This window comes from Giraffa tippelskirchi, chromosome 2, assembly GCF_054371585.1.
Source record: "Giraffa tippelskirchi isolate mGirTip1 chromosome 2, T2T-mGirTip1v1.2.pri, whole genome shotgun sequence".
Lineage (NCBI taxonomy): Eukaryota > Metazoa > Chordata > Mammalia > Artiodactyla > Giraffidae > Giraffa > Giraffa tippelskirchi.
The window spans coordinates 130,247,055-130,274,030 of record NC_137276.1 but is presented as its reverse complement, the minus strand read 5'-3'; the positions used below and the strand labels follow the sequence as shown (position 1 = coordinate 130,274,030).

General features: G+C 37.3%; 1 protein-coding gene across 7 annotated transcripts in view; it reads left to right on the top strand.

Moving 5' to 3' along the window:
• Nucleotides 1-26,976, top strand: part of IFT80 (intraflagellar transport 80) — a 121,565-nt gene that overhangs the window by 29,821 nt on the left and 64,768 nt on the right. For all 7 annotated transcript variants that reach the window (XM_081570713.1, XM_081570709.1, XM_081570714.1 and 4 more), the window contains 3 exons: nt 9,623-9,732; nt 13,472-13,561; nt 14,306-14,443. In XM_081570713.1, coding sequence (XP_081426839.1) covers nt 9,623-9,732; nt 13,472-13,561; nt 14,306-14,443 — 338 coding nt within the window. The remainder of the gene's footprint in view (nt 1-9,622; nt 9,733-13,471; nt 13,562-14,305; nt 14,444-26,976) is intronic.

The window sequence follows — 26,976 nt, the reverse complement described above, 5'->3', positions numbered from 1 at the left end:
TTCATGAATTAAGGACTTTTCATTCATCAAAGGTCACAGATGGCCTGTGTCCTGAGTCTAGCCCACTAGCATGGTCCAGGCCCAGCATTGAAGATTAGGATATTTTACATTCTTATATGGATCTCTTTGGTATCTTGAAAAATTGGAAAAACTGGCAACGTTAAGTCTGCTTTCCAGAATAAATACAATCAGCTGGAGTTCAGTAGTGGCTGCGCCATTTTTAGTTGGATTTTAAACTTCTCTTAGTTTTCTTACACTCCGCATATAATACTTTACTCATTTATATTACATGGTAGAACACAACATAAACCTCTGAAGAGATATGAGTTTGCAACTCCTGTTTTCAGTAATGTGTGTTTGTGCTCAGCTCTGTCTGACTCTCTGCGATCCCACAGACTACAGCCAGCCAGGCTCCTCTGTCCCTGGTCTTTTCCAGGCAATAATACTGGGGTGGGTTGCCATTTCCTACTCCCAATTTTTAATAATAGTGATCATAAAATTTTGACTGTTAGTATGTTCCAATCCCAAAGAAAGGCAATGCCAAAGAATGCTCAAACTACCGCACAATTGCACTCATCTCACATGCTAGTAAAGTAATGCTCAAAATTCTCCAAGCCAGGCTTCAGCAATACGTGAACCATGAACTTCCAGATGTTCAAGCTGGTTTTAGAAAAGGCAGAGGAACCAGAGATCAAATTGCCAATATCCGCTGGATCATCGAAAAAGCAAGAGAGTTCCAGAAAAACATCTATTTCTGCTTTATTGACTATGCCAAAGCCTTTGACTGTGTGGACCACAATAAACTGTGGAAAATTCTGAAAGAGATGGGAATACCAGACCATCTGACCTGTCTCTTGAGAAACCTGTATGCAGGTCAGGAAGCAACAGTTAGAACTGGACATGGAACAACAGACTGGTTCCAAATAGGAAAAGGAGTATGTCAAGGCTGTATATTGTCACCCCGCTTATTTAACTTATATGCAGAGTACATCATGAGAAACGCTGGGCTGGAAGAAACACAAGCTGGAATCAAGATTGCTGGGAGAAATATCAATAACCTCAGATATGCGGATGACACCACCCTTATGGCAGAGAGTGAAGAAGAACTAAAGAGCCTCTTGATGAAGGTGAAGGAGGAGAGTGAAAAAGTTGGCTTAAAGCTCAACGTTCAGAAAACTAAGATCATGGCATCTGGTCCCATCACTCCATGGGAAATAGATGGGGAAACAGTGGAAACAGTGTCAGACTTTATTTTTTGGGGCTCCAGAATCACTGCTGATGGTGATTGCAGCCATGAAATTAAAAGATGCTTACTCCTTGGAAGGAAGGTTATGGCCAACCTAGATAGCATATTTAAAAGCAGAGACATTACTTTGCCAACAAAAGTTCATCTAGTCAAGGCTATGGTTTTTCCAGTGGTCAGGTATGGATGTGAGAGTTGGACGGTGAAGAAAGCTGAGCGCCGCAGAATTGATGCTTTTGAGCTGTGGTGTTGGAGAAGACTCTTGAGAGTCCCTTGGACTGCAAGGAGATCCAATCAATCCATCCTAAAAGAGATCAATCCTGGGTGTTCATCGGAAGGTCTGATGTTGAAGCTGAAACTCCAATACTTTGGCCACCTCATGCGAAGGGTTGACTCATTGGAAAAGACCCTAATGCTGGGTAGGATTGGGGGCGGGAGGAGAAGGGGACGACAGAGGATGAGACGGTTGGATGGCGTCACCGACTCGATGAACATGGGTTTGGGTAGACTCCGGGAGTTGGTGATGGACAGAGAGGCCTGGCGTGCTGCAATTCATGGGGTCGCAAAGAGTCGGACACGACTGAGCGACTGAACTGAACTGAACTGATATGCCTTGCAGGGAGTGCTTACATTTTTTTAAAGTATAAATTTTTAATAGATACTAATTGACATAGTTCAGAATTTGAAGTGTAAAAAAGGGTATAAAGTTATCTCTTAAATACTACCCTTGTCTTTCATATTACCCCTGTCTTCCGGCCACCCAGCAAATATTCCCAGAGGCATACTGCATCTACTATAATATGCTCCTTACTTGTTTTCACTTGAATTGTGAACTGCATTGGATATAGTTTCATATCAGTAAATTAAGTCTTCAAGTTTTTTTTTTTTTCAAAGTAAACATACCATTTTACATTCCCGCTAGAAATATATGAAGGTTCCAGTTTCTCCAAATCCTCAACACTTGTTACATATTTTTATTATAATCATCCTAGTGACTGTAAAGTAGTATCTCATTGTAGTTTTGGTTTGCATTTCTCTTATGACTAATGATGTTGAGCCTCTTTTCATGTATTTTATGGCTGTTTGTAGATCTGGTTTGGAGAAATATCTATTAAAATTCTTTGCACATTTTTAAATTGGGTTGTCTTTTTATTACCAAGTTGTAAGAGTTCTTTATGTATTCTGGTTAATAGACCATTGGATATATGATTTGCAACTTGGATATATGATTTCCCCATTCTGTGGGTTTCCTTTTCATTTTCTTGATGATATCTTTTGAAGCACAAAAGTTTTTTTTTAATATTTATTTTATTTTTGGCTGTGCTGGGTCTTTGTTGCAACACATGGGCACTTCGTTGCTTCGTGCAGGCTTTCTCTAGTTGTGCAGTATGTGGGCTTCTCATTTTGGTGGCTTCTCTTTTTGTGGAGCACAGGCTCTAGGGCGTGTGGACTCAGTATTATGGCCACTGGCTGGTCTCTCTTAAGCACAAAAGTTTTGATGAAATTCAGTTTATCTATTTTTTTTCTTTGATTGTTTCTGTTTTGGTGTTGTATCTAAGAAACTATTGCCAAATCCAAAATCACAGAGACTTATATCTGTATTTTCTTGTAAGAGTTTTATAGTTTTAGTGCCTACTACATTTAGGTCTATGATCTATTTTGAGTTAGTTTTTGTGTATGGTATTTATTTTGGAGAGGGATGGATGGTACTTTTTTTGTTCATTCCTTCCAGATAAATGGATAAATAGGATTTTCTTAAAAGCTAAATTACATATTATGTCATATAGGATAGGTAATTTTATTATGTATTCATTGAATCACGTAATGGTATTTTATACCAGCACTCCAAATGGCTCCAATTTCCTTAACATCAAATGCTGTTAAATTGCTGATCATTTTTATCCTATTTGAATCTTGTTATTCTTCTTACTCAAGGTTTATGTTAATTATGAGATTGCTGCTACTGCTGCTGCTAAGTTGCGTCAGTCGTGTCCGACTCTATGCAACCCCATAGACAGCAGCCCACCAGGCTCCCCCGTCCCTGGGATTCTCCAGGCAGGAACACTGGAGTGGGTTGCCATTTCCTTCTCCAATGCATGAAAGTGAAAAGTGAAAGTGAAGTTGCTCAGTCGTGTCTGACTCTTAGTGACCCCGTGGACTGCAGCCCACCAGGCTCCTCTGTCCATGGGATTCTCCAGGCAAGAGTACTGGAGTGGGTTGCCAGTGCCTTCTGCAATTATGAAATTAATGAGCAAAATTAAATTAGGTAGATTTTATTTTAGTTAACCTATTAGTATTTCAGCTTAATAACTAGTATCTTTTTCTAGGTTAAAAATTATAAATTCACTATAGAACTATGATTTTAATTTATGAATTTTTGGTCATTGTTGCCACCCACACTTTCCTAATAAGCATAGAGTTTTCCTGTTTTATTTCTGGGAAAAATCATTGGAGAAGTTAAGTTGTAATGACATTAACCCTGAAGGAAAAGTCCCTAGTTATTTATAAGGATTGTTTGATTTACTATAGGCTACAAGTTTTGAGGATAGTTATGAATCTAATCTACTGAGAGCTAAATGCTAAAGTCTCAAGTAAAATGACTAAGGCAGGTGGAGGTGGGGAACTCTGAGCCCCTTTGAGGAGAAAAACTAAATTTTGACACAAAAATGAAATAACATAAGCCTGAATTTCTCTAAGATTTGGAATTATGTAAACAATATTGAAAACACTTTATGATTTTTTACTACATGTTTATGTTAATTGTACTTATTCCTTGATGAATAGAAAAATTCCTGAATTCATTTCTTGATAATTGGAGACAGACATAAAGATAGAAAAAGTCATAGTCATCCCCTTCTCCTCCAATGCAGAAGAAGCATTAATTCTGTTTTTTAGTGGGATAGGGTTGGAATTTGACTATGTTTAAAAATGATTCTTACTGGTGCCTATCACGAGTTATTTTTCCTTATTAGAGGAAAGTAATATGTAGGCCAAGGATAATTATAATGAAGCCTTATCTTGTGTTACATTGTATATTTTAATTATAAGTTAAAATTGGAAGAGAGAAATACTGTAAACCTTTAAGGACATTTCCCTTACTGTATTCAAATGGATTAAAGAGATGACAAAACATGGAAGCTACCTATAATGAATTTAGTAAAGTAAATATAAATACTGTAACACAAGGCAGAGTGTGCTGGTTGCCTTAAGGCACTGTGGGAAGACAGGAAGGCAGAGATGAATGCTTTGATGGGAGAGAAGGTATCAGAATACCTTCTCTGGTAAATACTGCAGCATCTTTTAACGAGACTTTGAAGGATAAAGAAATTAGGTAGAGAAATAGGCTTGTTGGCAATGCAGTGGAGCTCTGGAGGAAGTTAGATGATCAGAGGCACAGAGGCAGACCAGCATAAGGCCTGGGAGTCAGGTGAATGGAGCAGACCCCTTGGGCCAGAGAGTAGGCTGTGTTAGGGATGCTACTGCCAGAGGGACCAAGACACATAGCCTCAGACATTAAATGAAGGGGGTTGGAGTTTATCCTTTTTAAATATTTATTTTTATTTATTTGACTGTGGTCTTAGTTGGAGAATGTGGGATCTAGTTCCTTGACCAGGAATTGAACTCAAGGGCCTCCTGCATTGGGAGCAGGGAATCCTAGCCACTGGACCACCAGGGAAGTCTGGTTGGAGTTTGTTCTATAACCATATATAGATCTTTAAACGATGAGCAGGAGAGTAAGAGACAAAGCTTGTCTCTTTAGGTAGATTTTGTTGTTGTTTTAGTCACTAAGTCATGTCTGACTCTTGGCAACCACATGGACTGTAGCCTGCAAGTCTCCTCTGTCCATGGAATTTCCCAGGCAAGAATACTCAAGTGGGTTGCATTTCGTTCTCCAGGGGATCTTCCTGACCCAAAGACTGAACCTGCATCTCCTGCTTGACAGGTGGATTCTTTACGACTGTACCATCTGGAAACTCTTTAGGAAGATTACCTTAGCAGTAGGATGTAGGATCAATTAGAGGAGGTAGAGGTTACATTGGGGTGACTGGTATGGTGGTTACTGAGGTGTTCTCTGCTGGTGTGCAGTGAGGCTTGAACAGAGGTGATGATGAGAGTGGTTGAAAAAAGTGCATAGTTCTCAGTGGCTGAGAGGAATGGATCACCCTGTAAGAGGTGAAGAATTCAGAGGAAGAATGAATGAGGGAATACAAGGGGAGGGATAATATACAAATATGTAGAGTTCGAAGTTTTGGCATGTCTTTGGGGTAGATGGAAATTTGTTAGAACTCAGAAATAAAGGCTGAAATATTAATGTGAGAGTCTGTTACAGAAAGGTGAAAGGTGAAGCTATGGAGGAAGTTGAGATCCCCAAGGGAGAGGTGACTGAGGATAGAAAGTAAAGAAACACATGCCTTCATTTTAGCTTTTTTCCTCTGTACTGACCTGGTGACATACACAGCCAAAAAGTTTTTTTTTTTTTTTTGAGGAATAAATTCCGCTTGATATTACTTATTTGTTAGTACATGTCTCTACAAATAAAATGAACGGGAAATAATTCTTTGTTTTTGAATTCTTAATGATTTGACCACCAAAAAAATTGAAAAGCTCCCTAGCAAATATTGCAGCATATTTTAACTGGGTTTTAAAGGATAAAGTGCCTACTCCCATGAGCAACACAATAACAAATGGTTGCTTATTTCATTACAAAGTAGTAGTAGTGGTTACTAATAGATAGTGCTTATATAGTGCCAAACTCTTCTCTACCTTCTTATGTTCACTCGGTGTAGACCTATACTGCATTCAACACAAAGGTAGCTAATGTTTCATGGTAATAGTGAAGAGTTTGTTTCAAAAGCATTCTTAAAAACATGCAAAAACAACATTTTAGGGGATACCTTTAGTATGAATGTGAAAAACATGGTGTATTTGACCATGTACTTCCTTAAAACAATTGAAATACATTTTTGTCTCCTCTTCTGTGGTTTAAAATGCCTTCAACAGGTTGAAAGAATTTAGATAATTTGTTTTACAGAGAGATAAGGGTCTGACATTTAACACAACCCCAGGTGCATGTGGTTTCTTAAAAAATGTCAAAAAGATCACATGATCTTAGTGTACAAAGTCAGAAAAACAAGGTCTTTTTGAGTGTCTTAACTGAAATGGAGCATAAATAAAAATTCCCAGTATAAAAAGCAAGAAATCAATTATTACAAAACTATTTATGTTCTTTGTCCATTTTTGTTAAAGATGAAATTAATAACGTCACATTACATGATTTGCTAAATTTTTTGTTATAAAGTTTTTTAACCTGAAGGCTATATTATTATTTCCATACTGACTTTTCAAAGGGAAGTGTAGCTTTAATAAATGTTTTTAAAAAAACATTTAAAAAATATTAGAGATTTGTTTCAAATGCTAGTGAGATGGATTTTTTTTTGTAATAGAAATCATTGTTTTCATTATGAAGCTAATTCATCCACATTCAATAATCTTCTCCAGAACCACCTAAATCAAAGTTGTATAGCAATAAAGACATTCATGTATATAGGAGTTTCACACTTAGCATTTTATTCTAAATGTAAAGAATGAATATAAAGGCGCATTTTCTCAGTTCTTGATGTTATACACATTTTGAATATTGCTGATTAGGAAGCTGTAACTAATAAGGCAGCTATTGATCTTATTTAGGATTGCTTATTTATCATAAAAAATTCTTTATTTGTTTTTGGATTGAGGAATGTGGTTAAAAACCACATATTTTACCAAAGGAATTGGTTAAATTTTCCTCTATAAGCTTATTTTGTTTTATTCTTTAAGTTACTATACCTGTTTCTTTAACAGTATTATTGTTTAAAAAATTATCTTATAAGCAGGAAATGAATAATCTCCACATCCCAACATGGGAGGTAAGTATTCTGAAGATTTATAAGGTTTATAAACAAGGAAATGGTGACACAGCTGACTTAATGGGGCCACAGATTCAATGTGAAAGAGGACATGAGAGTCCCTAGCTCTTCATCCTATACCCCAAACCATGTCTTTTACCACAACTAAAGGGCTAGAGTCACATCCTGTATAACTCAATGGGAGTTGTGTTTACTGAATTATTTCCTTGGGGGTAGATGTTTGTCATAGTTTTGTATACACTGAGGAAAGTGTAATTTTACTGAGTGTATTCATGAAGCTTTTATAATTGATAATTAAAATATATAAATTTACTTTTTTGCACAATAATTACAACTGTAATAATGGAATAAAGAAGGAACCTGTGATTTACTCTCTTATTTCCTTACAGTGCTCACCAAGAATCACATTTGGAATATCTGAAATTTTGATTTACATATTCTGGGGAGTTTATTAGAGTTGAACTCTGTTCATTTGGAGATTTACTTTGAAGCCCAGGTCAGCTCCTGGCTACTCCTAGATAATGTTCCAAGAGAATGTAGTTACTAAGAATAGAAGAAGTACCTTCTGAGGTGAGCCATCTCATTGGCCATCTGTAGGTTCCTCTGAATCAAGACAATCCTAGGTGTCACCAACTGACCAGGAAATGTAGACCCAGTATAATATCTAACCTATACCATGGAAGGAATGCTTCTGGAGTTTTTTGGACTAGTTCTAAACCAGATTTTCTAAGTCCTCTTAAGTCTGGTTCCTATCACTTCATGGCAAATAGAAGGGGAAAAAGTGGAAACAGTGACATATTTTATTTTCTTGGGCTCCAAAATCACTGCAGACAGTGACTGCAGCCATGAAATTAAAAGATGCTTACTCCTTGGAAGGAAAGCTATGACAAACCTAGATAGGGTATTAAAAAGCAGAGACAACACTTTGCTGGCAAAGGTCCATATAGTCAAAGCTATGGTTTTTCCAGTAGTCATGTATGGATGTGAGAGTTGGGCTATAAAGAAAGCTGAGTGCCAAAGAATTGATGCTTTTGAACTGTGGTGTTTGAGAAGACTCTTGAGAGTCCCTTGGACAGTAAGGAGATCAAACCAGTCAATCCTAAAGAAAATCAACCTTGAGTATTTTTTGGAAGGACTGATGCTGATGCTGAAGCTCCAATACTTTGGCCACCTGATGCAAAGAGCTGACTCATTGGAAAGGACCCTGATGCTCAGAAAGATTGAAGGCAGGAGGAGAAGGGGATGACAGAGAATGAGATGGTTGGATGGCATTACCGACTCAATGGGCATGAATCTGAGTAAACTCCCAGAGATAGTGATGGACAGGGAAGCCTGGCGTGCTATAGTCCATGGAGTTGCAAAGAGTCAGACATGACTTAGCAACTGAACGACAAAGTCCTGTAAAGCACTGAGTTGTTGTTTTAGTTGCTAAGTCTTTTGTGACCCCATGGACTATTGGCTCCTCTGTCCATGGGATTTCCTAGGCAAGAATACTGGAGTGGGTTGCCATTTCCTTCTCCAGGGAACCTTCCCGACCCAGGGATCAAACCCACATCTCCTGCATCTTAGGCATTGGCAGGCGGATTCTTTACCACTGTGCCACCTGGGAAACCCAATTACAGCATTTATCTTATTGAAATTTACTCCCTGTTGATTGCGGATTGCTCCCTGTTGATTCAATCAGTTGAGTTTTCCATTTCAATAAACACATCTTACTGATTGCTCATAAATCCTTAGATTCAGATTTCATTTTACTGTAAATGTAAATTCCTGGAAGATTTATTCACTCATTCACTTAAAGTCAGCTACTATAATAGCCTGACTTAGGAATCCTAGACATTTTTTAAAAGCTTGATTTTATAAATATAAATGGGTTAATATTTTATAGATTAATTGTATAACCTTGATTCACTTCCCTAATGAATAAACTCTAGTGAATAGGTAACTGGGTCAGACAGTGGACTATGGATAATTTAATGCTCTCAATTGATATGATATTCATTTTTTAAAAAATAGGCTCAAACAAAGCATAGTCTTCCAGAAGATATTAGGTAATCTGCCAAGTAATTGAATTAAAAGATACCTAAATCTTATCTCTAAGATTCCTATCCTAGGAATCGCTAAATTCCTGTCCTAGGAAATTGAAAACAATATGAAATTTAATGTTGTTTGTAGTATGGTGGGTAAATCAAACTTGCACCTTTACCATGGAAGTGGAGTCAACTTTATCCTGGCAATGCTTTAGCCTAACTTTCAGGCCAAAGCCACACTTGATAGACAGCAAAACTTTCCCTAACCTCATATTTACTTTGCCTTTTATGTTTCAGTATCAGGCTATGTACTCCAGTTTGGATAGGCCATTGAATAAGAAGGAAATGAAATGATACCCCAAATTGTTTTTTTGACTTTCCTAACAATCTCCGTTTTATAAAGCATGATAATTAAAGTTTACCATTTTTTTTTCTTTTTACAGGAACACCAGTGTATTCAGTAGCATGGGGCCCTGATTCAGAAAAGGTTCTTTACACAGCAGGCAAGCAGCTAATCATTAAACCGCTTCAACCAAATGCTAAAATTGTACAGGTACTTCTCAGGCATTTGTAAATTGTTATTAGGATATGCCAGACTGCTCAGTAAGAGGTCATTTTCTTAGGAATCCCTTTCTTCTGGGTGGTCTTGTTATAGTCGAGGCTTTTAAGTGTGTGGTTTTATCAGCCTTTACTATAGAACAGGGAATACCTGGTAATATTTCCAACAAGGTTCACTTCCTTCTTATTCCAACTCTCGTTATACCAGTAAATCATAAATATTTTCACATGATTTGGCACAAAATTCAAATTTATCACAGTCAGCCTCACATGTGTAGATTTGAGACAGAATGGGACTAAATCATAAAACTTTAAGAACTTGTTTAGACTGTTTTTTATCATCTCTAGTGTCTTCCTCCCCCTCCTACCCATTGTCTGTTTAGTACCCTTGAACTTTCTCTAAGACCCTAGAATTCTTTTAGTACTTATTTAAAGTGGGTTGAGGGGAGTCAAAGTAATGCTTAGAACAAATTGGGTATATATAATTTTACCAATTACAGGGAAGCAGAACAATAGTGGCAGTTAAGACAGGTCAGGGTAGGACAAATTAATGGAAAACCTTTAAGCCTATCTCTGAGATTTTGATGTTTGATCTCAATGTGAAGAGGCAGAATCATTTTCTTCATATTTTGATAGTAACACAGTATAGTGTAAGTAATAGAAATATAGATTTTAGAGTTAGTCACCTGGGTTCAAATGTTCATTACTTATATGTAACTTTAGGCAAATTATAAAATATTTCAGAGCCTAAGCTTTCTCATCTCTTAGATGTGATCCTAATATTAATTGATAGGATTGTTGTGAGGATTAAATGAGTTGAATTACAAAGTACATAGGACAGTGCATATAATAAAAATATTGAGTGTACACAATAAAGGGCAGTTGTTATTATTGATGTTATGGTGTTATTATGTCATCTGTAACTTTTATTCAGCCGCTAATAAATTAGAGCCAAAGAGGCCAGTTAATAGGTCAGGGATTTGGTGCTGGAGATTCACTGGCTACAGAAGGGATGAAAGTGTTTTAAGAAGAAGCATCAGGGTTTTTTGTCTGTTTTTTGCCATGCTGTGTGGCTTCCAGGATCTTAGTTCCTGGACCAGGGATTGAACCTGGGTTCCTGGCAGTGGAAGCTCAGAGTCCTAACTACTGGGCCACCAGGGAATTCCCAAGAAGCTTCGTATTTAACAGTTTAGTATATAGAGAATTTGGAGAGTAAGGATATAGAAATGACTTTGAGGTTCCATATTAGTCACTTCTGTGTAGAATTATGCTATACATATTCCATACAGTCATCGTGTATTTACATTTTTGCTGCATGCGGAACACTCTGCTAAGAACTGTGAAACAACAGAAGGGGAAGAAGCTAGGGAAGAGGACTGGTTCTTCCTGCCTTTAGTCAAAGTCCTTCCATACCACTTATACCCTGAAAATGTTCTTTGAAATCATATAGCAAAAGCAGGCCCAATCAATCTTTTAATTTATAAATATGTGATTTGTTTGTGCTGTGCTGTGCTTAGTCGCTCAGTTGTGTCCAACTCTTTGCAACCCCATGGCCTGTAATCCACCAGGCACCTCTGTCCATGGGGATTCTCCAGGCAAGAATACTGGAATGGGTTGCCATGCCCTCCTCCAGGGGATCTTCCCAACCCAGGGATTGAACCCAGGTCTTCCGAATTGCAGGCAGATTCTTTACCATCTGAGCCACCAGGGAAGCCCGTGATTTGTTTAGATACCTGTAATTAAGCATATATAAATTAAACTCAGGAAGATGCTTATGTCACCATTGATAAAGTTCTGGTTTTGTGGCTCAGGGAAACCTTTGACTCAGGAAATAGTGGAGGGAAAAATTCAGCTAGAGTGAAGGAGTTAAAGGAGTTAAATAGAATTTGTAATTTAATGCAAATTTTCTATTCCTTTTGGAAAACTAAAGCTCCAGCAGTTTTTCCTTGGGTATAAATATATACTCAACTTTAGATTGTTCACAAAAAAGAATGCTTACTTAATTCTTGCTTATAGAATACAGTTCAAAAGTGTACACCTCATTTCCTTTAAGAGCTTTAGGGACTCTTCTAGAGGCCCAGAACTTGGTTTCATGGTAAAGAAACTTCTGTTTATTTAGTCAATCAGTGAGAATGTGATGCATACTTAATATTCTCTCAGGCACTATGTTGAGTGTAAGCCTTTTACCATAACATATTCAAAGTGAAACCACATAGTTTCTGCCTTCAAGGAGCTCATGGTTCAAAGGAATTTCACAAAATGCCTTATACCTTAAATAATTGAAAACTGTGTATGCATTATGTATAATGTGTAAATATATGTACTGTATAAGTGATATCCTAAATTATAAGGAAAATTTAAACCATATTTTGTTCCTAACATTTGAATATGAAAATTTTATTTTTTTAGCTTTAAAATAAAACTCTTTGAGAATATTTGCATGTGTGTATCTTTCTATATCTATATCTATGTTTGTATATTGAAATTTTTATCTTTGCAGTTTATTTCAGGACAGTGGCTTAATTTAAAGTAACTTGTGAAAATTATTGCTTTCAAAACATTTGTTTTTGACAGTATTTTTATGTATTTTGAATAAAGCAAGTTATGAATTATTGCTTATTCTTAGGGCTTGCTGCTGCTGCTTATTTGACCCTAATTTGATGTATTTTTTTTTCCCCATATACATTAAGAACAATAGATTGGGAAGGATCTATAGAATGAAAAGCCTTGAAATCAGTCACTCTTTGATGCAAACTTAGTTGACTCAGACATTAAAAACATACCTTATCATCTTCAAGAAAAATTCTTTTTCAGTTATATTATTCAAATATAGTGAAAGATTGAAAGTGAAAGTGAAGTCGCTCAGTCGTGTCCGACTCTTTGCAACCCCATGGACTGTAGCACCTATCAGGCTCCTCTGTCCATGGGATTTTCCAGGCAGGGGTACTGGAGTGGTTTGCCAAAGATTAATGGCTTTTAATTACATGTGTGGTAACAGCTAAATGAGCACATAAATTATATTTAAGAGTGAGAAGACATCCATATTTACTTTCTAGATTTGCCAATTTTGGGGTGACTTATGTAGATATATACACAAATATGTATGTATTCTGTATATGTATAGAATACATATATCTGTCGAAAGCCTCTTTTTGTTATATAGTAAATACAGCAGAAGATTCTCAGAGTAGTTAGTGTCTATTCTAAGGACATGAAGGTAAAGAGAATGAATCTTAGGGGAATGAACAGGGGAGAATAAAGAGAGCAATAAAGAGGATATCCATGTAGTAGAAGATTTTTTTAAAAAAGGAAAGAATTAGCAAACAAAAATGAAAGCAGTATCAGTAACAGGATCAGCTGTGCAAGGGAGAAAAACTTGGATTTAACTAAGTTTTGGAGTATATAACATATATTCATATTCATTCCAGTATCATCACACAAACTTCAAGCTTGTAATAGTTCAACAGAAAGTGATTTTCCATCTGGGGTCCAGGCTACTGAGGAGACTTATAAGGATGTAAGTTATATAGTGGATATTATAGTGCAAGGTGCTTTTCGTTAGTTTAAATCAGAAATGAAACAAACAAATAGCTTGTGCATAATGGCTCTGAAAGGAAGATAGGAGTTTTCTCAAAGAAGCCTAGAGAACACTAGAAAGAGGCTGAAAAAAAAAAGTCTTAGAAAGTTTTCAGTGCCCTTGAAGTTATAATTTGTATCTTATTTTTTTCTCCTAGTGGAAAGCTCATGATGGTATTATTTTAAAAGTAGATTGGAACTCTGTCAATGATTTGATTTTATCTGCTGGCGAAGACTGTAAATATAAGGTATGTAATGTTTGAATTTATCACCTGGTTGAAAGAATCGAATTTTGGTAAAAAGTATTTAGCATATAAGAATATTCTTTAAGTCCTTCACTTTAGCTATATCTTTTAATCTAATAATTTAGCAAATTGTTATTTTATAATTTTCGGTGGTATTTTGAAGTGTTGCCTTTCTCCGTGGCCTATTTCATTGACCTATAAAATTTGATTTAATGAGTAGTAACACAAATACAATGCCTTGTTTTAGTGACTATTTAAATCAATTTAAGGTTTAAAAAGTCAACCATACTGGTTTATTAAACGTTAATCAGCTCCAGACCAAAATAATTTGTGAGGAAGAATAAGATTTATGGTAAATAGAGAAACTTTGGTTCAAGTAAATACTTTCAGGGAAAGTTGATAGAGCACTTATTGAACAAAAAAATTTCAGCAAAAAACAGAATATCTCAAAATGTTATTATTAAATTTAAAAGGATTACAATGGGTAAGTTTTAGAATTAATTAAAGACTTAGTAAAATCCAAAATTATCACAATGTTACTGTAACTTTTTCGTTGAGATATTTAGGTTTCCAGGAATACAGCTTCCCCCCCTGCCCCCCCAACCTTTGTGGATAGTAAAGATGTGTAATTGCTAATATTATAAAATGATGACTTCTAAATCTTTCCTTGATATTTTACTGGAAAGCAGACTTGTTTGTAATAATGTGGTGACTGTTATAAAAGATTTTTTAAATTTGCTTTTGTAGGTATGGGATAGTTACGGCCGCCCTCTCTACAGTTCTCAACCTCATGAGCATCCTATTACCTCAGTAGCCTGGGCTCCAGGTGGAGAATTATTTGCTGTTGGATCATTTCATACTTTGCGCTTGTGTGATAAAACTGGGGTAAGTCATAGTGGTGAGCAATCACAAATGTGCTGTCATAAATGTGATAATGCACAACACACCTAGTTCTCAATCTTTAAAAAACATTTTCAATGATGCATTTGACTGCATCTTTCTGATTTGTCTTCTTAATATATTGGTTCAATCAATTCCAGATTTATGGGACAATCCAAGCTCTTTAAGTTCAATTTGAAGACTGAGTATGTTCTCTACTATCTGTCTTTCTGAAAATACTTATTTTAAGCATATTTGTGAAAGATAGTAAAGTGTTAAAATTTATGCCCAATCAACATAGAGAGTTCAGTTTTGAACTTTTTTTTTTTAAATTGTCAATGTGCTTCATACAAAAATTTTGGTTGCATATTTTTGGTAAGGAATTGATAGTAAATTTTTTAAATGGTCATTTTAAAACCAAAGATTTCATATTTGAATGCAGGTATGGTTTTTCTCTCATAAGAGTATGCCCTGTATACAAAGTCTGTTTAAAACAGAGGCAAACAACCCAGCTCAGCAGCATTTACCGTTGTACTTAGAGAATGAATTGTTTCATCAAAGTGCTCCCAAGGCAGCAGCATTATATGAGAGACTATTCCATAATGTTCTGAACTATGAGAAAGTCATAATTTTTCTCTGGCTTATTTTCCTCAAATGTAAAACAAGACAGTTAATTTAGAATTCTTAGAGCTTTATAAACACAAAAGGCATAAATAGGAATTTGCTTTTTTCTGATTTTGGTACCTAAAAATCTAAATATAATTCTCTATTTCTAGAAGCACAGAACTTTACTTCTGTTTGACAGATGTTCTCTAGATGTGCGTAGTTAATTTTATAATGTTGTCTTAGTTTCAGGTGTATAGCAAAGTGAATCAGTTACACATATACGTATATCCACTCTTTTCAAGTTTCTTTTCCTATACAAGTCATTACAGAGTATTGAGTAGAGTTCTCGATATAACATATTTTAACAGTGGTTATTCCTGGAGTTTGAAGTAGTAGGTGATAATTTTTGAAAATTGCATTTTCTAAAATTTTCAAATAAAAGATATGCTTTGTGTAACTTTTGAAGAGGGAAACAAAGTTAGATTTATTTTTTAATTTTAATTTGCTCACAGAATTCATTGGATTCTCTAATCATGTAATTCAGTTTTCTTTCCTTTTTTAAAAAAACATTGATTTTTGAAGCTATTTAATTTGTATGTATACATAATAAAAGATGGAAAATTATTTTTAAGGTGACAGACATAGAACACATATATCTTTATTGGAAAATGATTCTATTCACTAAGATATAAGTGCTATAAGCATTTTGGGTCAAAAGCAAATTACCTGGGGACTTCCCTGATGGTCCAGTGGTTAAAATGCCATGCTTCCAATGCAGGGGGCATAGGTCCAAACCCTGGTCAGGGAATTAAGATACCACATACTGTGTGGCCAATAAATAAATAAAATTAAAAAACAAACAAAAGACCCCAAAACTAAATTACTTGTATAAGTACTTCCTGCACATTTTTTTAAAAAATGCCAAACAAATATTGTCCCTTTAGAGTTTACTTTCTTATTGATAAGATGGATATTAAATGATTAATTACCCACTCAGTTATTTAATTACAGTTGTAATAAATTTTACAAGAAGGTACAGGCTTCTCCTAGTAATGAGAACTAATATCTTTGAGAGGTCAAGGCAAGTTTGTGTGGTGAAAGGTAAGAAGGGCAATACTTACTGAGATTCTTCACCTTTTCCACTTACCAAGTAAGTGGTGTCAAGTTAGAGCCTAAAATTTAAGTCAGTGGGTGCTGAATACTTTTATCACATAATTATTTATCTCTTGAAAAAACCTTACTAAGGTTTCTTTCAAGAAGTAAGTTCATATTCTCATCAGCCTGAAAATGTCACTCTTAAATGTAACTCCTTGTTTTTTTTTTTCCTCATAATCCTGCAACTTCAGTTCAGTTCAGTAGCTCAGTTATGTCTGACTCTTTGCGACCCCGTGGACTGCAGCACTTCAGGCCTCCCTGTCCGTCACCAACTCCCGGAGTTTACTCAAACTCATGTCCATTGAGTCGGTGATGCCATCCAACCATCTCATCCAATGTTGTCCCCTTCTCCTCCCGCCTTCTTTTCAAATGAGTCAGTTCTTCACATCAGGTGGCCAAAGTATTGGAGTTTCAGCTTCAGCATCAGTCCTTCCAGTGAATATTCAGGACTGATTTCCTTTAGGATGGACTGGTTGGATCTCCTTGCAGTCCAAGGGACTCTCAAGAGTCTTCTCCAACACCACAGTTCAAAAGCATCAATTCTTCGGTGCTCAGCTTTCTCTGGAGTCCAACTCTTACATCCATACATGACTACTGGAAAAAGCATATCCTTGACTAGATGGACCTTTGTTGGCAAAGTAATGTCCCTGCTTTTTAATATGCTGTCTAGGTTGGTCATGACTTTTCTTCCAAGGAGTAAGCGTCTTTTAATTTCATGGCCACAGTCACCATCTGTGGTGATTTTGGAACCCCCCAAAATAAAGTCTGTCACTGTTTCCACTGTTTCCCCATCTATTTGCCATGAAGTGATGGGACCAGATGCCATGATCTTAGTTTTCTGAATGTTGAGCTTGAAGCCAACTTTTTCACTCTCCTCTTTCACTTTCATCAAGAGGCTGTTTAGCCTTTCCCCTCTCCAGGGGATCTTCCCAATACAGGGATTGAAGCCAGGTCTCCTGCATTGCAGGCAGATTCTTTACCTGCTGAGCCACAAGGGAAGCCCAAGAATACTGGAGTGGGTAGCCTATCCCTTCTCCAGGGGATCTTCCCAGCCTAGGAATTGAACCGGGGTCTCCTGCATTGCAGGCGGATTCTTTACCAACTGAGCTATCAGGGAACCCCAATCTGCAACTTAAAGTTGTATAATTAATAGTAGTAATCATTTATCCAGGGCCAGTTCTGTGGAAGAATGTCAGTGTTAGAGATTATAAAAATCTGAGAAAGGATATGTATCCTAGCATTTGCTACAAATTTATTATTTCTATTTTGAGAGCTCTGTTTTGAGAGCCTTTCACAAATTTTTAGTTGAGTGCAGTTTTCTTAAAAATTCTTTCTAGGTTTTCTTGACAGAAATTAGATAGTAATTTTATAATATAAGCTTTAAAGTGTGATGTTGATGTAAACTTTCAGGTTAGCTGTGAAATAATAAGCCAAGAAAATTGTGATTTTTGTAAACATTTCTTTTAATGTTTTTCAAGAAATATTTGTAGTGGGGAGAGAAAAGATCAAATGCTCAAATAATAGGTTTTGGTTTGAATGTATTCCTTAGCATGTATGTATGTAACCATACTGATGAAAGAAATATTTGAAAAAGCAGAAAGTTTTGTATTTTTGTCTAGGTACATCACTGCTACTCAGTTGTTATATAGTAAATCTAATATTGTCACTAACTTTCATCATAAGATTGGAATTTTTTAAAAAAGACTCTCACTAAGCTGATATGAAACTCTGGTTCCTATTTACATCTTCTATTTAGGAAGGCAAGTTAACCTATATTTGTTCAGAGCTCACGTCCTGGCTAACTTTTACAGACTGTGGTTCAAATATAATTTTCATTTTCAGAGTCACTGCAGCACTATTCTGGTTTGCCCTACTTGTTTTCAACCCAGAATCAAATTTGAAACCTTAGTGTAAGTGGTGTACCACAGTACAGTTAGTTGTCATGGTTTTACTGTGTTGATTCAAGTCAGTTGCATGTATAGGCTGCTTGATGGTGTTCCAAGGGCTTCATAGTAGTGTTAGTCGCTCAGTCGTGTCCAACTCTTTGCAACCCCATGGACTGTAGCCTGCCAGACTCCTCTGTCCATGGGATTCTCCAGGCAAGAATACCGGAGTGGGTTGCCATTCCCTTCTCCAGAGGAGCTTCTCAACCCAAAGATCAAAGCCGGGTCTCCTGCATTGCAGGCAGATTCTTTACCATCTAAGCTATAGGAAAGGGCTCCATACCAGTCTCTAACTTCTTCCACTCCAGATCCTACCCCAGCTTGTGCATAGAGGGAGTTGTGTGTTGCCTCTTTGCTGTCATTAGTGTAAATCAGAGATGGTAGACCAGGACCCCACTGGACATCCTTCACAGTACTCATTGGAGATGGCCTCTGCTTCGGTATTACAGGGCTGGAATTGTCTGAGAGGCTCTACCTCGCAGACTCTACAGTACCTGGTGAGGAGGGAGACGGGTGCTCCCTCTGCTCACTTTAGTGCAGAGCAGAAATGTTCCACAGGGCTCCATCCCACTGTCTCCACAGCACGCACTGCCATGGCTTCTTGCATTGTGTTTGGAGAAGGGTAGTTATGTCCAAAGGGTTCCGTCTTGCATTGCAGTCTCTCTCCCCAGCCCCTTGACCAGAGAATAAGCATTACTTGGTGCTTGTTTTGTCTCATATACTACTTAGAGTTAATATAATGCCATTTCATGTAAAATATAAGAACCTTGCATGCATGTTGTTCTATTTACCCACCTCTCCTCTATAGTTGTATCACATATCACAGTAAGTTATAATTTTTTTACACCCATGGCGGATTCATGTCAATGTATGGCAAAACCAATACAATATTGTAAAGTAAAAAAATAGATAAATAAATAAATTTAAATTTAACAACAAAAAAAAGCCATTCATTTGAAAGAAATTAAGAGAAAGAGGAAAGAAATGTTTAGCATTTCTAGTGCTCTTCATTTCTTCCTGAAGATCCTAATTTCCAGTCAATATAATTTTTCTTAAATCTAAAAATCTTCCTTTAGGCTTATCTCATAGTGTATAGGGCTTCCCTGGTGGCTCATATGGTAAAGAATCCACCCACAGTGCGGGAGACCTGGGTTAGATCCTTGGGTTGGGAAGATCCCTGGAGGAGGGCATGGCAACCCACTCCAGTATCCTTGCCTGGAGAATCCCCATGGACAGAGGATCCTGGTGGGCTGCAGTCCATGGGGTCATAAAGAGTCGGACACGACTGAGTGACTAAGCACACACACAACACAGCACATAGTGTATAACTGCTGGTGATGAATTTTCTTTTTGTTTTTTTGAAAATGTTTTTATTTTTCTCTTCAATAGATTTATAATTCTGGGCTGACAGAGTTTTTTATCCTTTCTTTCAGTGCTTTAAAGATATTGCTCCACTCTCTTTTGGTCTGTATTATTTTTGATGAGAAATAAGTGACTGTTGGTATCATTGCTCTCCTGAATGTAAGATGGCCTTTACTTCTGGCTGGTTTGCAGATATTCAGTTTGTCTTTGCTTTCCAACAGTTTCATAGGGTATGACTTTCTTTGTATTTGTCATGTTTGGGATTCTCTATACTTCTTGAATATGTAAATTTATGATTTCATCAAATGGGAAAATTTTGGCCATTATTTTTTCAAATTTTGTGCCCCATTCTGCTTCCTTCCCTGCTGGAGGCCCAATTACAAATTTTTTTTTAGACCTTTGATTTTTTTCAAAATCAGGTCAGTAAGGCTTTGTTCACATTTCTTCAGTCTTTTTTTCCTCTCACTTCTAGAAATTTATCTGAAGAGATCATTGAACATGTACACAACGCTGTATGCATAACGATCTTATCACAGTATCATAATAGTAAAAATAAGAAATAAGTTGTGTCCACAAGAGGGAGTCTGATTTAGGTTATTATTCTATATACCCAAAATGGAATACCCTCAATTCATTGAAAGTGGGGAAGAGGGATTATGTTTAATAACCTGGGAAGCTATGTATTGTAATTTATTTCGTAAAAAAACCAGATTTTATTTTGTGATCTCATTTACATAAAATTGTATACCAACATCTCTCTGGAATCTAATCCAAAACTTATAGCAACCAGGAGTAATGCTTAATGAAAAACAGAACAAGGATGCTAAATTTTGGTAAGAAAGCACTGTGGCATTTTTTTGTTTACCTGCCTACCATCTGCCATTCCTAGCTTGGCAGTGGCCCTGGGGACAGAAGCCTATGTTCTAGTATAGCTTGTTGGTGTCAGTATGGTTTGTTGTTGTTGTTCAGTTGCTAAGTTGTGTCCGGCTCTTTGTGACCCTGTGGACTGCAGTACACCAGGCTTCCCTGTCCTTCACTGTCTTCTGCACTTTGCTCATACTCATGTCCATTCAGTTGGTGATGCTATCTAACCATCTCATCCTCTGGTGCCCTGTCTCCTTTTGCGTTCAATCTTTCCCAGCATCAGGGTCTTTTCCAATGCGTTGGCTCTTCCCATCAGCTGGCCAAAGTATTAGAGCTTCAGCTTTAGCATCAGTCCTTGCAATGAATATTCAGGACTGATTTCCTTTAGAATTGAATGGTTTGATCTCCTTGCAGTCCAAGACTCTCAAGAGTCTTCTCCAGCTCCACAATTTGAAAACATCAATTGTTCAGTGCTCAGCCTTCTTTATGGTCCAACTCTCACATTCATACATAACTGCTGGAAAACCCATGGAGCTTTGACTATACTGAATTTTGTTGGCAAAGTGATGTCTTTGCTTTATAATATGCTGTCTAGGTTTGTCTTAGCCTTCCTTCCAAGGAGCACCAGGTCCTTAAAAAACTATAGTTGCACTTTTTGACCCTTTTGGTGGTTCCCCTGAGAGACCAGCATAAAGGCTTGTCTTTGTTTTGCCTTCCATGGAAATCTCTCAGAGCTGGAGAGGCTACCCATGTGGCATCTGTTGAAAGCATGTGAAGACATACTTTGCACAGCCACTTGGAACACGGGTTGGTGAATGGGGCAAGCAGCAGATAGACCAAAAGACCTGGGAAGGAAGAGGCTGAGACAGAAGGTATATGGAAAAATAAGGGCATTGGAGAGCTGTCACATATACTGAGATTTCAGTGTGCAACACACATGCTCATGGCTAGACACACCGGACTTTAGAGGTGTGTCATTGGCAGACTTTTGAGCTCTGCACAGGCAGGAGGTGAAGGCTAAAGCAGAATTATAGGTGACCTGGCTAAGTGATGAGGGAGTGCCCCAGCTCAGAGCTGATTGGGAAAGAGTAGGAGAGTATTTTTTTCTTTCTTTTTGGTTTTGTCAGGTCACTGGCTGATCACTGAGATAACAGAATGGAGACTTCAGTGCCTATACATGAAGGGAATACAATCTTTGCAAAGATAATTTGGAAAAATCACTAAATGAACAGATGACTACTGTCCTCAAAAAGCAGCAGCAGCAAGCCCTGGGGAGGGAGGAAGAATTTGATTTCCAGAGTTTACCACATTTTAATATTCAAAAAGGTCCACTTTTTAACAAAAAAATGCAAAGTACACAAAATATGGCCCTTTCATTGGAAAAAAAGAAATAGAAACTGTCCCTCCAGAAGCCCATTGTTGGACTTATTAGACAAAGACTTTAAATCAGGTCTTACAGAAATTACAAAAAAAAAAACCAAATAAAAATTTTTAACTGAAAATAAAAATGAACAAAGAATAAAAGAAGTACATTCTAAATGCTCCCATAAATCCCAAGTGTATTCAATTTCTTCAGTAATGGGTATCATGCACATAAACATTACAATGTAATGCTATTTCCTATTCATCAGAAAATGGGGGAAATGGGCCTCTGTCCCTACAACTTTTCTCAAGTATAATTTGGCAGAGTCTATCAAGATCCTCGAAGTCTTTGACACAGCTATTATACTTTCAAGGAAGTTTAAAAAGACATTTCATATTTATTTGTTCATTTATTTTCATTATGGCTGAAAGCAAAGAGGAGCTAAAGAGCCTCTTGATGAAGGTGAAAGAGGAGAGTGAAAAAGCTAGCTTAAAACTTGACATTCAAAAAACGAAGATCATGGCATCTGGTCCCATCACTTCATGGCATATAGATGGGGAAACAATCGAAACAGTGACAGACTTTATTTTCTTGGGCTCCAAAATCACTGCAGATGGTGACTGAAGTCATGAAATTAAAAGACGCTTGCTGCTTGAAAGAAAAACTATGACAAACCTAGACAGCGTATTAAAAAGCAGACACATTACTTTGCTTACAAAGGTCTATATAGTCAATGTGAAAGTGAAAGTCACTCAGTTGTGTCTGACTCTGCGACCCCATGGACTGTACAGTCCATGGTATTCTCCAGGCCAGAATACTGGAGTGGGTAGCCTTTCCCTTCTCCAGGGGATTTTCCCAATGCAGGGATTGAACTCAGGTCTCCCACATTGCAGGCGGATTCTTTACCTGCTGAGCCATAGGAAGCCCAAGAATACTGGAGTGGGTAGCCTATCCCTTCTCCAGCAGATCTTCCCGACCCAGGAATCAACCCCGGGGTCTCCTGCATTGCAGGCAGATTCCTTACCAACTGAGCTATCAGGGAAGCCACTGTATAGTCAAAGCTATGGTTTCTCCAGTAGTCATATATGGATGTGAGAATTGGATCATAAAGAAAGCTGAACACCGAAGAATTGATGCTTTTGAACTGTGGTGTTGGGACTCTTGAGAGTCCCTTGGACTGCAAGGAGATGAAACCAGTCAATCCTAAAGGAAATCAGTCCTGAATATTCATTGGAAGGCCTGTTGCTGAAGCTGAAAAGTTCCAATACTTGGCCACCTGATGTGAAGAGTCAACAAAGACCTTGATGCTGGGAAAGATTGAAGGTAGGAGGAAAAGGGAACTACAGAGGATGAGATGGTTGGATAGCATCACGAACTCAATGGACATGAGTTTGAGCAAGCTCTAGGAGATGGTGAAGGACAGTGAAGCCTGGTGTGCTGCAGTCTATGGGGTCAACTGAACAACAATAAAATTTTCATATTCATTAATTCCTTTGCAAGTATTTATTATCTGTTATGTGCCCTCGGTGTTAAAGAAACAGCAGTAAACAAAACACATTCCCTGCTCTTAAAGAGTTTTTACTCCAGCAGACAAGACTATAAAAAACAAACAAGATAAATACATATTATGTAATAAATGTTATAAAAAATAAAGCTACTAAAGAGAGATGACGTTATTTTAGAAGCGGTCAGGGGATATCAGGCACAAACTGTAATTTCCCGCTATATTCCATAATAAATTTTATTTTTACTGTTAATTTTTAAAAATGCATGATTCAAAGATATAAGATAAAAACTTTAGTTATTATAAGTTATTCCCAGGTGGCGCTTAGTGGTGACCTGTCTGCCAATGCAGAAGTCCCGGGTTCCATCCCTGGTTCGGGAAGATCCCCTGGAGGAGGAGATGGCAACCCACTCTAGTATCCTTGCCTGGAAAATTCCATGGACAGAGGAGCCTGGTGGGCTACAGTCCATGGGGTCACAAATAGTCGACTAAAGCGACTTAACATGCATTATAAACTATAAATAAGTACACAGGATATATTAATGAATTGCATTATACTACGTTAAGTGGAACAGAATTCAAGGGAAAAGAGCTGAACATATAAACTTCTTTTGACCATATTTTAAATTAACTGATGTTGTTGCTTTTATTTATCAGTAGGTGGTGCTATTGCTTGTGTGAGAGAGAACTTTTTTCATTTGCTCTGTTCTTGAATATCAGTTAGTCATTATAGTAATAAGACTTCCCTCCATTCATTCATTCTTCCATTCAATTAATATAATTGTTATGATTCATCATCTTCAGTAACTGGGCTTACTGAAAAGTATATAACTTTTCATTGTCAATTATGTATGTCAACACATGTAATTTGACATGCAATTTGCTAATTCCTGGTATATTAGAACGTTGATCTTAAAAATTATTAATGTGCCATAAAGAAAAATAAGAAACTTTGCATCTGTTTTCTTTCATGCCTAAATTTAATTTGTGAACACATAATTTTAAAAATTCAATTAATCCAGCTTGGCTAAAGAAATGTGCTTTTGAGGATCCTTTTTCGTGTCTGACTCTTTGCAACCCCATGGACTGTAGCTGGCCAGGCTCCTCTATCCATGGGGATTCACCAGGCAAGAATACTGGAGTGAGTTGCCATGCCCTCCTCCAGGGGATCTTCCCAACCCAGGAATCAAACCCAAGTCTTCTGCACTGCGGGCACATTCTTTACCGTCTGAGCCACCAGGGAAGTCCAGTATATTTATAAAGAAGTAGTAAAGAGAAGAGTGAGTTTGACATTTCAGAGGTACTTTTAAAAGTTGTTATAGTCAAGTCATGTTTTTTAGTTTAAATAACTCTTATTTCCCTATTGGGAAATAACCCCCATGCCTGAGCAGTTTGACAGAATACAGGAGGAAAAAAAAAAAGGTATCTTCCCTCAAAGGTACATAATATCTTTTGATAGGACAATGCTTTAAAGACAAATTCTCAATTATTCTCTGCCTTGTGCTGTTTAGTGTAATTGCTTATTTTTTATTTTAATGTAGAAATAGTATTGATATATTTGTAGAGCCCTGGAGTCTAGACTCCAGTGGTGAATTTACAAATTACAAAATTAAAGGCTTTTTTTGGACTTTCAGGTTCTTCATCTATAAAATAGATGAGCTGGGCTAAGTGATCATCTCTCTCCTTTCAGCTCCACAGTTCTATGATACCTTTCCCGTGGGCACCAGACATACTGCTTGCTTCCTCTTATGAGCAGTATTAGTGTGGTGCATCTTTATTTTTTAATATAAGGTTTGTATAAGAGGAGGTGGGCTTCCCAGGTGTCACTAATGGTAAAGAACTTGCCTGCCAGTGCAGGAGACGTGGGTTTGATCCCTGGATCTGGAAGATCCCCTGGAGGAGGGCAGGGCAAACCACTCCAGTACTCTTGCCTGGAGAATCCCATGGACAGAGGAGCCTGGCGGGCTACAGTTCATGTGGTCTCAAAGAGTTGGACACGACTATAGTGGCTTAGTACTCAGACATAAGAGGAGGTAGTGCTGTACATAATGTGCCAGAAGTGGGAAGAACTCAGGCAGTGCTAGCGAAGTATGGCTGATCCTATAACTTCAGACTATTTATCATGTATTCTATTATAGTTGGATGCAAGTAGCAGAAACCATTGATCAAAAAGAGCAATTTGCTCTAAGGTTACAGAGTTATCTTACAGAAGCCAGACCTCAGGAAACTGGAATGCTAAGAAAACACAGAACATGGTTCCTTTGTGCGTTTTGCCTCTGCTTTGCTTATCCTTCTTTGTCCTTTCCCAGCAAACCGAACCCTCCCCCAGCCCTCCCTGGTTTACCTGCTTGAAGGTGACCAGTGTTAACAGTTCTCAAGTGTCCATCTCTATTCAAGAGAGCAGCCAGACTGAAATAAGAAGCTTAGTCCCAGTTTTAAACACCTTTAGAGAAGGAGTCACTGGCCCAGCCTGGTCTAATCAGATATGTCTAGGCAGGTTGGGGTATGCCATATAAAAATGGCCATCAAGAGTCCAGCAGTAACCATGGGGATCCCTGGAGAGGGCTAGATCCTAGAAAATGGGGGAGGGAGACAGCCAACCCAGGAGGTTGCCATTTGTGTTTCAAAGCCTCCTTAGCCATATTTGCCAAACTTTTTCAGTTTTAATCCTCTGAGAGTTTTTCTTTTTACATGAATAAATTTCTGCTTTTATAATGAAAATTAGAGTTACATTTTCAGATTTGCTATAAAATCAACTTTGCTAGGAACCATAAAGTATAAACCATCAAGGGAACTGAGCTGCCTTTACATTCTGTTGTCCAGAATTGAGAAATTTGGTAAGCAATACAAAATCAGAATTCTATTACAGAATTTACTTTTAATCGTTTAAAAATCAAGTAACATGTGGGAGATGTTCCATAAATGTTGCATTTTAATGCATCATTGTACAGACAAAATGTTTTCGTTTTTAATGACTTACATTCACTCAATTGATGTAACTCAGTTAATGGTTTACATTGCAGCATTTTGACTAGTTTTGCTAGTATTGACCCAGTTAGTCAGGTTGGTTGATGTTTTTGAGAAAGCTAGTTTAAAATTTGTAAATCTTTGGCTTTTAATTTGTTCCTTTGATTTTTTTTTTCATTTTAAAAGTCATATTTTGTTGAAGTCATGGTTTAACCTCTGGGAAGGAAGGCTTGCTTAAGGACATAGGCACATTCATTCATTCATCCATTCAGCAGATATTTGCGTGTGTGAGTTCTATGTGATACTCTTGACTCTTCAAATAGTAATACCCATACCTGTCAAATGGTAAAGAATCCACCTGCAATGTGGGAGACCTGGATTCAATCCCTGATTGGGAAGATCCGCTGGAGAAGGCCATGGCAACCCACTCCAGTTATATTGCCCAGAGAATCCCCATGGACAGAAGAGCCTGGTGGGCTGCAGTCCATGGAGTCGCAGAGAGTCGGGGCAGCTGAGCAGCTCAGTCCTCTAGGAGTAGCTCACTTTTTCTGAGAGTACTGATATGTAAATAGATAATAAAATAACTAGTTGTTTAATGGCAAAGGTTATAACTGTAGGAGAATGAATAAAGAATAGAATAATGGTGAATTTTTGGATATGTCTCTACTTATTTTGGATGAAGCTAAATTGGTTAAACTTCCTCTCTGGTGGAGTAACTTTAAAACATTTAAAAAAAAACCCTATTTTAAAATAACCAATAAATCATGTGTTGTTG